At 41.5% G+C, this 14,927-nt stretch overlaps 1 protein-coding gene across 3 annotated transcripts in view; it reads left to right on the top strand.

Moving 5' to 3' along the window:
* Nucleotides 1-14,927, top strand: part of KLHL29 (kelch like family member 29) — a 495,400-nt gene that overhangs the window by 425,335 nt on the left and 55,138 nt on the right. For all 3 annotated transcript variants that reach the window (XM_081940648.1, XM_081940649.1, XM_081940650.1), the window contains one exon: nucleotides 14,576-14,774. In XM_081940648.1, coding sequence (XP_081796774.1) covers nucleotides 14,576-14,774 — 199 coding nt within the window. The remainder of the gene's footprint in view (nucleotides 1-14,575; nucleotides 14,775-14,927) is intronic.

The raw sequence follows: 14,927 nt of genomic DNA, 5'->3' as shown, positions 1-14,927 counted from the left end.
TGAAATAATGGTAACTATAGAAAATGAGATGATATTTAAGACGACTGGGAAATGTTTGACCTTTCTAGGCACTGCAGCTGGAATTGTCAAAAAAAGTAATAACTTTCCCTTGTAATATTTAACCCATAGGTAATTTCATGAAGCAAAGATTTCCTTTTTAAATAAAACTGGGACCAAAATGTACCTTGATAGAGGATTGGGAGGGGGGAAGGAGGGCTTGAACAGAACTAAATAGCTAAAGATTAGAAAATTTCAATTTTGAAATCTAAAAGTGAAGAGAAGGAAAAGATGAAGAGAAATTGTGAGCTCAAAATGGATTAGTAGACTAGAAAGAAGTCCAAAATATTCCCAGTCCAATAAACCAGGAGGAGGAGAAGAAAAATTACACAATGGTTGCTGCTTCTTTATATCAGTTAGAAAACGCAGAAAAGGAGAGGTGCAATGACAAGCATGAACAGCCAAAGAAAACTGGTACATTTGAAATAACTCTATTGAAATATCAGTACGATATTTATTAGCCAAATGTATAACAACTGTATAAACAAGGAAGATAAAATAACAAAGGAAGAATGTCGCAACCCATTCTCAAATCTAAATCCTTAGCTTGTGTGCTTTAAAGAAATATATGTGATGGTAAAAAAGAAGTACTAAAAACTGAAGAAGTGAGATGCTGATGCGAAATCAAGCCACCATCTTGGTCCAAGACTTAAGACCCTTGGCCTAAGCAAAGGTCCAGACCAACCCATAGAGAAAGAATCATATACCTTTCTTCAAAAGTTGCAGAAATGTTAAATTTGGCAAATGAAAATCACACATCAGGCTTATATTTTTGCAGTGTCCCAAATCAGGATTGAAAACTAGAAAGATAAGAGGATGCCAGCTGTACCTTTGTTCTTATGTATCAGAAATGCATAATACTGCCTCAGAAAACGATACTCAAGGAAGATACCAAGTGTCAGGAAAATAGCTTCCAAATGGGAGTCTGGTTCAGATAATCTCGTGCACATTCACCATTTCAATTTAAGGAATTCATTTTAGCAGGGTCTCACAAACCATACGCATCTTAAATTCAAGGAACAAATCAAACACTTTCAAAATTTAAATTGGTTTACTTCAACAGAAGGTGAGGGCTTTCACTAATTATGCAAAACAAATGTATTAATGAGGTTTTTCCATTCAGACTGCTAATTAATATGAAAGGCAGACTCTTCTTTGCTTCAGATTACATGGGAGCATTGTCATTTGCATCCCATTGCATAGGCACATCACCTGAAGAAACGTCACTTTCTGAGGGATTGCCAACTGCGTCAAAAAGGTAGATTGGATCCCCCAGCAGAGCAAAATAGTAGACAAAGGAAGTCAAGCAGAGATAAAATTGCTACTTCCACTGACAGCTCATCAGAATAAGATGATATAATGTGACAGACTAGAAGGATTCAGAACAATTTAAAGGGTATAGTTGCACAGTTACAAGAGAAGAGGTTGTTGTATGGTTTATCTTCCTGGAGCATTATAAGTCACCATGATTCATCTTTCCAAAACAAAATTATGGTCAGAAACATCATCGCAAAATGACTCGAGGGACAAATTACAAAAGTTATTGCAGAATTGAAGAATGGCAAAATGCAAGGTCAGGATAGATTTCAGAGTAAGTTTTATAAACAGTTCTAGAAATCATAGTACTATTTGTCAGAAAACTTAAAATATTTTTTCTAGATTTCTTACTCCAATTTAGGCTAATTTCATTCCTCCTACCCTAAAAATTGGTCTCAGGTAAGAGAATTTTGAATTTATTCATCATTTCAATTATACTAAAGTTTGAGTGACTGACTCTATTAGCATTTGATATTTATAGACTTTGACTTGGTATTGTTGTACATAGGCATTCTTTGCCAGTCAATAGGTTCCGATGTTCAGAAATCCCCAATAAATATCCCTAGGACTCAGAGAGGTTGACTGGGTGAAAGTCTTATCTGGCTTTGTGCCTCAAACAGGACTAGAACTCACCTCTCCTAGTTTTTAGCCTGGTTTCTTAACCACTATACTAAACTGGCCTCTATTCTCAAATTATTCTCAACCTAGTGCTTTAATTAAAAGAGATAAAATCAGTGGTGGGATTCAGCCAGTTCACACTGGTTCAGCCATTTTTGGCTAAAAAGGACCCATTTTTGGATAAAACGGGCTGTCTGGAGCACAGCAGAGTACTTCTGGGGGCCGGGGAGGGAGAAAAAGTAACATGCAGAGACCAAAAACTTTTTTTCTTGTTTTCCTCCTGTAAATTTAGGTGTGTCTTATAGTCTGAAAAATACAGTAATTAGCAAGACATTATTAAACATCAACCTTTTTATCCCCCAAAATTGAGCTGTAGTCTTCCTATTACAAATGGGGTTTTGCTCATATTGTACAGTTAAGTGGGTGCTTATGAGCTCAGTTTAAAGAAAAATAAAACAATGGTAGAATTAACGGCATGCTTTTTGTTTCGAATACACATTAAGGATTTGAAAATGAGAACTATATAATGGAAAGTGCATACAATTTGGGAGAACTAGATCCACATCCCACTCCTTGGGCATGTTCTGTAGAGGCAACCTGAGGAAATTACTCTTTTTTTTTTCTTCACAGAAATGGGAATACCCTATGAACACATTGTTGATTAAAGAATTGTCCCCAACCATTGTTCGTTAATGGCTTTGCTTCATTCTAGACAGTTGTGAGAAATGGTTTTTATCATTGACTTGAATGAAATTACAGAAGATGTTTTTCCAGTCTGCAGAAAAAATATCCTGACAGACTGGCATTTTTGACCAAAACCTATAAAGTAAAATTCAACAAGGATTAAAGTACAGTTCTGCGTTTAGTTAAAAATAAATAAAAGATAGAAAATTAAGAAAGGAGTGATGAGCTTGGACAGCAGTACATGTAAAAATAATGTTAATACACTCAGCACAGCTGATAACAGTAGCATGATGTCTATATTGTGGGAGGTGCTTGTCCCTGTGCATTTCCCCTTAGTATTGTGTGTCATATCTGAACTGAATTGTCTCTAAGAACTCCACTTCAGTTTAGAACCCATGTTATACAGTATCTCACATTTCCCCATATCTTGAGAGTATTGCACTATGAGAATAGTCATCAAATATCTAAAGAACTGTCATGTAAAATGAAAAGGAGCACTAGAACCATTGATGGAACTTTAAATAAGAATGTTAATAATGATAAGGTTGTTCTAGAGTAGAGCAGGAAGGAGTTGGGCTGCCTGTTTTTTTTTAAGGAATAATGTATTTACTTCCAGGATTGAGGATCCTGCATTGAGCAGGGGTTAGTTAGGCTTCTTGTGAAAGATGTCAACAATTCTGAAGAGTTATTGCTATTGGCTGAACTGCATTCTTAATTAAGAAAGGCCTTTGGCTAAGTAAAAAAAAATTAAAACAAGGATTATTCCACATTGATTAAAATGGAGCCATGCTGATTGATTTGTCAAAGCTTTATCTGTAGAACTTCTGAAATGGTATTCATTTCTTTCAAGTGAATAGTTAAATATTCTGAGACAAGATTATGTCTGCACAATTAAGGCAGACTTTTTCAGGAGCCGAGGGTTAGTTCTTTTGAAACTCAGGATGAACAGGAAGAACAAATATTAAAGTTTGCATACACCAAAATTCCCATCTTTGCTTGCATATAAGTAACTAATGCAATATATACTGTGACTTCTGGAGGGGTATACACACATGATATATATACTGAGACATTTTGGAAATTCTATGCTACTGGAATTCTGCAAAACTGGATGAGTTGTTTTAAAATAAAGAAACAGGATACACATGAAAGTAAATTGTAATAGAGTTTAAAAGAGAAGGAAGGAATAATAGTAAATAGCAGGAATGCTGGATTAAATAATATGTATTAAATACTGCATTAAATAATATGTATTCCTAATATCCGTAAAAGAAAATGGATAATAAGGTAATTATCACAATCTCAGTTGACGAAAGTAAAAAGATGTCACAATTGAAGATCTTATAGATTGCCTTGATTACTAAAATGTGTATCAAAATTAATGAACTCATATGTAAATTTAAAAGAGTTACAGTATAATGCATACATTGTTTTAAACAAAGTTCCTCTCATTTATCCAGGGACAGGGAGATTAGTTCTGTGTGCTTGTTTTCATGTGTATGTGTGCAAACAAACAGATATCCTCAAAGATCTTGGTGCAGTTTTAATGAGATTCTACATCACTCAATGCTAGTAATGATTAATTGGCATTAGACGGCATCTGAGAGAATGGTTAAAAGAATATCAGCATTTTGTTGTTGAGGCAGGACAACCTGTTTTGATTTCTTTTCACAGTGAGGAGTTCTTAAAATGAGAAGACAATGGTTTTTTTAAAAAAAAATGATTTAATTAAACATTTACTTCATTACTGCATTAGGGGTTGGTAGGTTACTAGGTTTTCCCTAGCAACATCATCATGGTTAGCTCTCAAAAGAGAAGGGGATCTTCTTTGTAAGCTTTGTGCAGCATGGATTGACTAGTGAGGTACTGTTCAATCTAGTCTAGAAGAAGTTGGAGGAAGGGTATTGCTTTTTAAAAAAAAAACATTTCTAAAACAAGAAAATTTAAAGAAACACTGTGTATCTCATCTCTTATAGCTAAGATGGTCAAGTAAACTATGGTTGAGTACAGTGGTGGGTTGCAGGCAGTATGCCCCGGTACGGGCATACCGGAGCCCACCCGGAGTACCCGTTACCGTTCCAGTACGGTGCTCCGGAGGGCCCACCCGCCTGCCCCAGCTCCTTACTTGTCCTTTAAAGTCTTCAGTGCTTCTGCGCACACGCATGGCGTGTACAGCACCTGTGTGACGCTCCGCCGAGCAGGTGGAGTGTCACGGAGGCTTGCGGAGGCGTCGCTGACAGGTATGATTCGTGTGCGTGTGCGCTGTGCACGTCCATGTGAATGACGCCGGGCCCGTTCCAACCATGCCAGTTGGAACAGGATCCGGAACCCACCACTGATTGAGTAGCACCAGTACTCTGAGGAAACAGATTTGAAAATGGGTCAAAAATAATAATTCATAAGAAGTGCTTCCAGATGGGTGGGAGAGGAAGTACAATCCTTCTCCAAAACAGTGGCATGAAAAAGTAGAGGTGGCTGATTAAAGGAATCATGTTATAGATGTAGTTATTTTAAAGAGTCACTGGATAAAACAGTGACATCTTCTTGTGTGGAAACCTGAAAAAAACCCCACAGTTTTAAAGCAGTGCTATGCCAGCACTCTTGCCTGTTCCAAAATACCTTTCCCAAATCATTTTTGATTGACCTATTATCCAGCTCAATATTAGTCTATTATAAGATAGAGTTTGTAACTAAACCTACCTTTGCTAGAAGATGCATAGAGTTTTGACCCCATTGATTTTCTTTGATCTCTCATCTTCTTCTAATTTGAAGGACTACGGTATCTAGCAGCAGGTTTGTGGTCTCAAAGGATAAGTCCAAAAAGTTTATAGAGAACTTTTCCTTCTTTTCTGAAGAAACACTCTTCAGTAATCCTGTAAATGTCTGCTCTATTCCCTTTGATTTTTAATATCTTTAAAAAAAACTATTGAGGGAAAGTGCTAAAGACTTTGGAATGAATTACCAACAGTACTTTTACTGTTACCCTTTTAAAAAAAATACCACTGTTCTCTTTCCCAAAAATCTTGATTGTTACTTTAAATAACTCTCTGAAATTGGCGATAGTGTGGGTTAAGTAATAAATGGAAGCTACATTCATAAAAATTGTGTTGTTGAAATGAAATGAAATGAAATTTAATTTGTTAGCCGCACCCTCTCCAAAAGGACTCGGGGCGGCGTACAATAAAACACATACAATATACATATATATACAATACATATACAAATACAAATAAACATATACACGTACATGTACATGGAGGAGGTAACACTCATAAAACATATATAAAAATAGAATTAAAATAACTATTTAAAACACCCTCAGTTAAAATTACAAAATTTAAAAAGCCCGTCAGGAGCAATAAGATAAAACTATGGTTGAGCCAGGCCAGCTAATTGGAAGAGGTGGGTCTTGAGCTTTACACGGAAGGAGCAGAGATCAGAGGTAATCCTGATATCAGGGGGGAGGTCATTCCACAGGGCTGGGCCTGCCACAGAGAAGGCTCTGCTCCTAGGCGCCGCCCCCGACACTGTTTGGTGGACGGCACCTGGAGAAGTCCCTCTCTGTGCGAGCGAATTGGCCGTAGGGATGTATGGGGCAGGATGCGATCCCGCAGGTAACTAGGTACTGTGCCATGGAGCGCTTTAAAGATCGTTATCAGAACCTTGAAACGCACCCGATAGACCACAGGAAGCCAGTGCAGCTCGCGCAGGAGAGGTGTTACATGGGAGTACCTAGTACTCCCCATAATCACCCGCGCGGCCGCATTCTGGACCAACTGCAGTCTCCGAGTGCATCTCAAGGGAAGCCCCATGTAGAGAGCATTGCAGTAGTCCAGGCGAGACGTCACCAGCGCATGAGTGACTGTGCGTAAGGCATCCCGGTCCAATAGGGGGCGCAATTGGCGCACCAGGCGAACCTGGTGGAATGCCCCCCTTGCCACGGCTGTCACATGGTCGTCCATGGACAGCCGGGCATCCAGGAGGATGCCCAGATTGCGCGCCCGCTCCACGGGGGCCAGCTGTACGCCCCCGATGGCCAGAGATGGAAACAACTGGTTGAACCGGGGGGCCGGAACCCACAGCCACTCCGTCTTGGAGGGGTTGAGTTTGAGTTGGTTGCCATCCATCCAGACCCGTACGGCTTCAAAGCACCGGGACATCACTTCGACGGCCTCGTTGGGGTGGTTCGGGGTGGAAATGTACAGCTGGATATCATCAGCATACAGATGATATCCCACCCTGAAACCACGAATGATCTCGCCCAGCGGCTTCATGTATGTGTTGAACAGGAGTGGCGAGAGGACCGACCCCTGTGGCACCCCACAAGTGAGGGGGCTTAGGGTCGACCTCTACTCCCCTGCCAACACACGTTGCGTCCGGCCGGAGAGGTAGGAGCTGAACCACCGCAAAACGGTGCCCCGAACCCCCAACCGCTCCAGTCGGTGCAACAGGATACCATGGTCGATGGTATCAAAAGCCGCCGAGAGGTCTAATAGGACCAGGATAGAGGAACAACCCCTATCTCTGGCCCTCCAGAGATCATCAACCAACGCGACCAAGGCCGTCTCCGTGCTGTGCCCGGGTCGGAAGCCGGACTGGCGCGGGTCTAGATAATCATTTTCCTCCAGGTGTCGTGGAAACTGATAAGCTACCACACTCTCTACAACCTTTGCTAAAAAGGGAAGGTTGGAGACAGGACGATAATTGGCTAGCTCCGTTGGGTCCAGGGAAGGCTTCTTGAGTAAGGGTCTCACCACCACCTCTTTCAAGGCGGCCGGAAGAGACCCCTCGCCCAACGAAGCGTTCACTAGGCCCAGGAGCCAGTCACGTGTAACCTCCCAGGATGCCAGTACAAGCCAGGAGGGACACGGGTCCAGAAAACATGTGGTAGGTCGCAGCCGTCCGCGCAATCTGTCCAAATCCTCGATGGCAACCAAGTCAAACTCCTCCCAGAGTGGTCTCTCAAGACTCGCCTCGGACGTCTCCACTAGACCACTGAAAGGGACCCATTCCTTCCGGATTTGAGCGATTTTATCCTGCAGATATTTCCCAAATTCCTCTGCCCTGCCCTGTAAAGGGGCTTCCCGCGGCCTCTGAAACAGAAGGGAGCGGGTCACCCGGAACAGGGCGGCAGGGCGGTTCTCTGCGGATGCAATGAGAGCGGCACAATATTGACGTTTGGCCGCTCTCAATGCCACAAGGTACGTCCTTAAATGGGTTCGTACCTGTGCTCGGTCAAATTCGGAACGGGAGGATCTCCAACGAATCTCTAGGCGTCTCTTGTGGCGTTTCATCACCCTTAGCTCCTCGGTAAACCAAGGGGCCAGGGTGGTTCGTTGCCGCAGGAGAGGCCGCAAAGGCGCCACTCGGTCTAGGGCCCCAGCAGTCGCACTATTCCATGCGGCTACCAGGTCCTCTACCCAGGGGCGGGTCAGGTCTACAGGAGGTGGCCCAAGCTCCGTCTGGAACTTATCCGGTTCCATCAGGCGCTTGGGGCGGAACCATCTAATACCTTCCGGCTCCGCCTCCCCGCAGCGGGGGGTAGCACCAGGGAAGTCAAGTCGGAGAAGTGAGTGATCTGACCATGACAGGGGAGTGATGGTTAAATCCCCTACTCCCAGATCACTCATCCACTGGCCAGAGACAAAAACAAGGTCCAGCGTGTGGCCTCCCTCGTGTGTCGGGCCCTGAATCAATTGAGTCAGGTCCATGGCTGCCATGGAAGCCATGAACTCCCGAACCCCCTCGGACACTTCTCCCACCGATGGCAGGTTGAAATCCCCCATCACTAAAAGTTTGGGGGTCTCAACCGCCACCGATGCGATCAGCTCGAGGAATTCAGGCAGGGCCGCTGATGTATAGCGAGGAGCCAGGTATACTATCAGCAGGCCCAACTGTCTCCCTGGGCCCCACCTCACGACAAGGGACTCACACCCGGATGTCTGCGGCACCGTGGACTCCCTCGGCTCTAAGTCTTCCCGAATAATCACTGCTACCCCACCGCCCCTTCCCTGGGCCTGAGGCTGGTGAAATGCTCGATAACCTGGTGGGCACATTTCCACGAGGGGTAAACCTCCCTTGTGGCCCAACCAGGTCTCCGTTATTCCTGCGAGGTCCGGCTCCCCCTCAAGAATGAGATCGTAGATGAGGGGGGCCTTATCAACAACGGACCTCGCGTTGCATAACAACAGCCTCAGGCCCTGGGTCTGCAGATCCTGACCACCTAGTATGCGGGGGTTGGTACAAGCAACCGGGTGTGACCAACAACCCCGGTCTCCCAACCGACTACGGGTTCTTAATCTGTCCTCGCACCTGCCCCTCCCTACGACAGTTGGAATCAAAAAGCCCTGTATTGGAACGATATCCTCCCTCTCCTCCTCCTTTCCACTCCCTCCCCTCAAGACCACACCTGGTGACCTGGCTCTATCATCACTCCTGACCTCCACCCACCCCCCAACCCTGGAACCCCTACAAATTCTTAAAAAACACTTTACTAAAAAACCCCTTAATTTGCGCTTCCTCCACCATATGGTTCCAAAACCATAACTGAAAAGTGTTCAAAATGCCCCACTTGGTTGTGATTTAGCACAGTTGGTGTATAGCTCACTTTTTTGGGATAAGATTTAAACACTGAAAGATCCCTATACATTCCAAATCTTGAATTACAAAATAAAGTAAGTAGAAACTGGTAATTATTCAAGCCATTGACTCACATCTAATAGGTTTCAATAAGGGCACATATATGGTACCAATTATTCTTCAATTTACGACTGCAATTGGGATTGGGATTTCCATCATAAATCAGTACAGTTGTACAGTGAATCATCATGTGACTATACCCAATTTTATAACCATTTTTACTAAAACATGCAGCCATTAAGTGAATCTGGCTTCCCAAATTGATCTCGCTTGTCCGACACCAGCTGGGAAATTGTGATGACAAATTGTGATGACGTGACCGCAGACATTAGAGTTGTCATAAATGCAAGCAGGCTGCTAAGCACCCAAATTGCCATCAGGTAGCCATGGAGGTAGTATAACAGTTTTAACTTTAAGGGTGAATCATAAATCACTTTTTCTGAGGCCATCATAATTTTGAACCATCATTAAACAAGCAGTTGTCAGTTAACGTAATGAAATGTATAGACGACCTTGGGGATCAAGGAGAATTGATGCTGACTGGAAACAATTGGAGAAGAAAGGCAGGAGTCCCCAGTGGCTTTATGGTCAGAGAAAGAGGAAAGATTCAAGGTTAAGCGGTTAAAAGTGGCAATGGGAAGTTTGCATTTTCAGACTTGCAAGGTTTAATTAAAGCAGCTCTAGAGTAAATTGGAATTACCATATTTTTCAGATTATAAAACGCACCAGAGTATGAGACACACCAAGATTTTGAAGATATTTTTTTAAAAAAAATCTGTCCTCCTTGGCTCCCAGGAGCACTCTGCAGGCCTCCCAAACCCTCTGCATGCCCCCCCTTTTTTTTTTTTTTTTGTGAAAAGGGGGCATGCAGAGAGTTTGAGAGACCTGCAAAATGCTCCTGGGGGCCAGGGAAGGCAAAAATAAGCAAAAAATGGCCAGCTTTTCGCAAAAACAGGCCCATTTCTTTCAAAAAACAGGGCGTGCAAAGAGTTTGGAAGGCCTGCAGAGTACTCCTGGGGGTTGGGGAGGGCAAAAATAGTTCCATTTTTGTGAAAAACAGGCTCACTTTTTGCTCGTTTTTGCCCAGAAATACTGTATTCAGTGTATAAGACACTCCCAGATTTTCACCCTCTTTTGGGGGGTAAAAAGGTGCATCTTATACTCCGAAAAATACAGTAGGTGATCTAAACATTTCATCTCTGGTTCATCTGGGTGGGATGACAGTCAAGGCTACCTGCCTTTTTATTACTCAACTGCCACTTCATATACATCCCATGCAGTATCATTTATCTATCCTGCAGGCAGTTCGAAAGAAGTGGTCTATAGGATCTCCCCAAGGACAAATTGTGAATTCTGTCATCTATGAAAGATCCCTTTTAAAAAATATCCCAAAATTAAGACAGCCTGCTAGATGACACCAAAGTTTATCTAGTCCAGCATATCTAGTTTATCTAATCCAAAATGTTCAACCAGATGCCAATACACTAGCAACTCTACTGACATCTGTGGCTATCATAGCACTGCCTCTAAGGAGCAGTTCTGCACTGGGCATTTGTTCTGGAGTTTATAGTTCTGGTCATTACTTGTAAAAAAAACCTATATTTTGGCACAAATGTGCTTCCTGAATTGCTTCCTCCAACCATCAGTCACTGTATATGTCCCAAAAGAAACTGTATGTGATGGTGAAGCTCATAGCATTGTTAAATTTGAGAAATTATTCAGAATTGAACTGTCCCAACAGCTCTATAGTGAGGGGTGGTATACCCAAGATGGAATGAAGATTACTTACATGTTATGGATTTGTTTACTTATATTCTATGGCTGGACAGATAGACAAGAGTTTTTCTGACAGTTATTTACCTTGCTCTGCTTGTTATAGGGTTAGGGTAATTCTTTGGATTTCTTTCTTTCCTGGTCAGTGATACACATTTTCACTCATCTTCCATTAAACTGTTGAAGTTTTTTTTTAAGTTACATTGCAGAATTTTGGAGAGGTTGTACACCATCCTGACTTTTCCTTTTATTATTATTTTTTTATAACTAGTCAGTCTTTTGACAAGCTTTGTCAGGCTTCAGGGTAGATCTGGTTGTCAGTCTCGGTTTTCCTAACACTGAACCCCCTTTTTACAGAACAAGTACAGAGATGGTATTCAGCAGGTTCTGACCAGTTCTGGAGAACTGGTAGCGGAAATATTGAGTAGTTCAGAGAACCGATAAATACCACCTCTGACTGGTCGCACCCCCATCTATTCTCTGCCTCCCGAGTCCCAGCTGATCGGGAGAGAATGGGGATTTTGCAGTAACCTTCCCCTAGAGTGGGGAGGGAACTGAGATTTTACAGTATCCTTCCTCTGCTACACCCACCAAGACATGCCACACCCACCAAGACATGCCATGCCCACCAAGCCACGCCCACAGAGCCAGTAGTAAAAAAAATTGAATCCCACCACTGAACAGCTATCCTTGTCAGAATGCTTTTCTATGATTTGGTTTAATTTCACTTTCTATTGTAGCCGAGAATAAAGCAATATCCATCCCAAAGATTTATTCTACGCAGCCCGTTGAAATCAAAACCCTTAAATAGGTTTGGGCTTCAGAGCTTAGATTCTAAGGTTTTTTTCTCCTGCCCTCCCTTGTCAACAGACACTTGGCTGTTCTTCTGATAAATTTGAAGGCACCTAAACTATGTTGTCATAACAGAACTCTCTAGTCCAGTAATTGCTGGCTCCCAACTTACCCGCTTCCTCTTTTGTAGTTTGGTCTGAATGCTTGTGTTATCCTTTTTGCTTTTTAAGATACTGACAATTTCCCGGCTAATATATCGTCAACTTTTCTCCTCTAAAAAAAATTGACATATTGGAAATCAGAGATGTGCCAGTCATACCACACTTCGGGAGCATTTCTTCAACAATGTCCATTATTAGCATTTTGATACCAGCTTTATATTATTCAACACAAATATGAAACAAATCAAGACAGCATGTAAATAAAGCCAGTAACAACAGTAGTGTTTTTTAACAATATACATCAGTGTTATTAACGTTAACAACTGGGCCAAGGGCATAAGCTGTCATAGGCAGAAGTTTGATGTTTCAATCATTTTGTACTATGTTCTCAATTAGATAACCAGTCAAAATAAATTGGATATGTTTGCAATAATACTGCAATTGTCAAAGCTTTGAAGGATAAGTATTGTCTAAAGATATGATATTATTCAAACCCAGCCTTTATTGATTATTCAGGATAATCTAATGCACACATACAGAACATTAATTTGATCTTTTTGCTATGATATTCCCTGCTCTGAAGAGATGAACATTTTTATTAATTCTACATTTAGATGGTTACTGCAGCTGATATGGTAAAACAGCAAATATAAGTTTGCTTTTCTTACAGCTCTCTCTGTCTTTTTGTTCTTATAATTCCATTGTTGGCTAAACAAATAAGAGCCTAAATAAATGTAATTTTAATAATGTAGAACTGACAGATGGTTATTTTCTCCCAAAGATTGAAAAGTGGTTTCTTATGAATCTCCTAATATTTCATCTCTGCTAGTTTTTTTTAAATAAAAGCAACAGCTATCTTCTTTCTGTCCATTATAAAAGAAGCTTTTTTTAACTTCACTTTTGATCATATTGTGGGAGATCTAGAGAGTTTAGTGTCCTAAAAATGTTTCAAATAAAACATTTTCAATATATGTGATTGATGTCCTGGTGAGATGTCCTGCTCATAACTAACATAGTTACCAAACTTTAGTCTCTAATAGGTCTGAATTGATAACCACTTTCTAGAAAGTTAGAATTAGGTGCATTTAGAACATTAAGTAGAGCATAATTTGACCCTCCTTCCAAATCCTCATTTTCTTCTATTCTTAACTGGCTGTCTTCATTCTCCATGACGCATAGTGTCTGCAAGGTTGAAAAGTTAACTAAGAAAAGTATTCAGAAGGATAACAGTACTCCCGGTTGCCTGAAGATTTCAGGTGCTTTGAAGTTCTTAAAGGTTTCCATCTTCCTTTCCAGTGTTTCACAGCATTGCTCTAGCAATATCTTTGACTGTTCTTAATTACCTTTTCCCATTTTTACAAATCTGCTCTTTTTGCCTGTTTTCTACCTGTTGTGTTTTTATGGCCTGAGGCAGTTTGTGATATTTAGGAGAGATGAACACTTGCAAAGAAATAAATGAATTCTCTGTTTTATAATATACCTTTTTCTCTCACTTGGACTTTTTGTTTTGGTTAAGCCTTGACTGATGATAGATATTTTCAGCTGTTTAAATATCCTTTGTACCGCAAAGTTTATTTTATTGATGCAGAAGGATGGAGATATGCCACATGCATTTGATTATTAGCTCCTTGAGTTTGACTTCTAGCAGAACCTAAAAGAACGTATTTGTTTTGTCAGTGAAAAAAAGCCCATGGCTTTGTCACAACTACTGCTATTATTCACTACATTCACTTTAGATGTTCTATAAACATGACATTTGAAATGCTGCTGGAATAACTGTTGGTTTGAAATAAAGCAGCCAGCCTTAAATTTCAAAGTTAACCGAAGAACTTGCAAAAATCACAGCAGGCCTCCTCTGTTCAAGATATATAAATTTGGCATAGGTTCCACCATCAATTTTAAGTTTGAAATGTTGGTTTACATGCTATAAAACGAAAGCTGATATGTTTTGACATTATTTCTTCCATTCTGTGAGTAAGAAGGCTTACCTTTTCCCCAGAAGAATGTTTTACCTTCATCAGGGCATAACTACTGTATTTTTCGGACTATAAGACGCACCGGTGTATAAGACACACCAAGATTTCGAAGAGGTAAGTAAGAAAAAAATTTTTTGCCTTCCCTCAGCCCCCAGCAGCCCATTGCAGGCCTCAGCAGGCTCAGGGAAGGCAAAAAAGCCTCCATTTTTGCAAAAAAAAAAAAAAAAAGGGGGGGGGCATTTTTTGCAAAAATGGGATGCGGGAGCTTCGTTTCGGGAGGCCATAAATGGCTGTATTCGGTGTATAAGACGCACCAACATTTCCATGCCGTTTTAGGGGGGGGAAAGGTGCGTCTTATAGTCCAAAAATACGGTATTTTTTGAGAAGATGAAACACACGAGGAGAAAGGCCTAGACAGAATTATTATCATGAAAATGGGCCAAACACCAATGTTCCACTGTCCCAAATAGATCCAAAAGAAAAAAGAAAAGAAGGCAAGGCTGTTGAGAAACCAGTTGCATGAAGAAGTCACAGTGTCTGTCTTTTTTTTTTTTACAGTATTCTGCTGAGCTGTTGGCAGTGGTCCGTCTGCCCTTCATCCATCCCAGTTATCTGCTAAACATTGTTGACAATGAGGAATTGATAAAATCTTCAGAGGCCTGCCGGGATCTGGTGAACGAAGCAAAACGTTATCACATGTTGCCACACGCCAGGCAAGAGATGCAAACTCCACGAACCCGGCCCAGGTTATCAGCAGGTAATGGTGGAGCCTTGAAAAGATAGTACTTCTGAAATGGCTAATGGTATTTGCAGGCTGCAAGTAAGGAACCAAGATTAAAAGGCTTCCCCTCAGTTTTTCTGTAAAGCGTCCAAGATACAGTCAGATATCACACTGGGCAATTGGGCATTG

Source organism: Natrix helvetica (assembly GCF_964273705.1).
Source record: "Natrix helvetica genome assembly, chromosome: 2".
In the NCBI taxonomy this organism is placed as follows: Eukaryota; Metazoa; Chordata; class Lepidosauria; order Squamata; family Natricidae; genus Natrix; species Natrix helvetica.
Note: the sequence above shows the minus strand (reverse complement) of the source record. Positions and strands in the feature narration are given on the sequence as shown.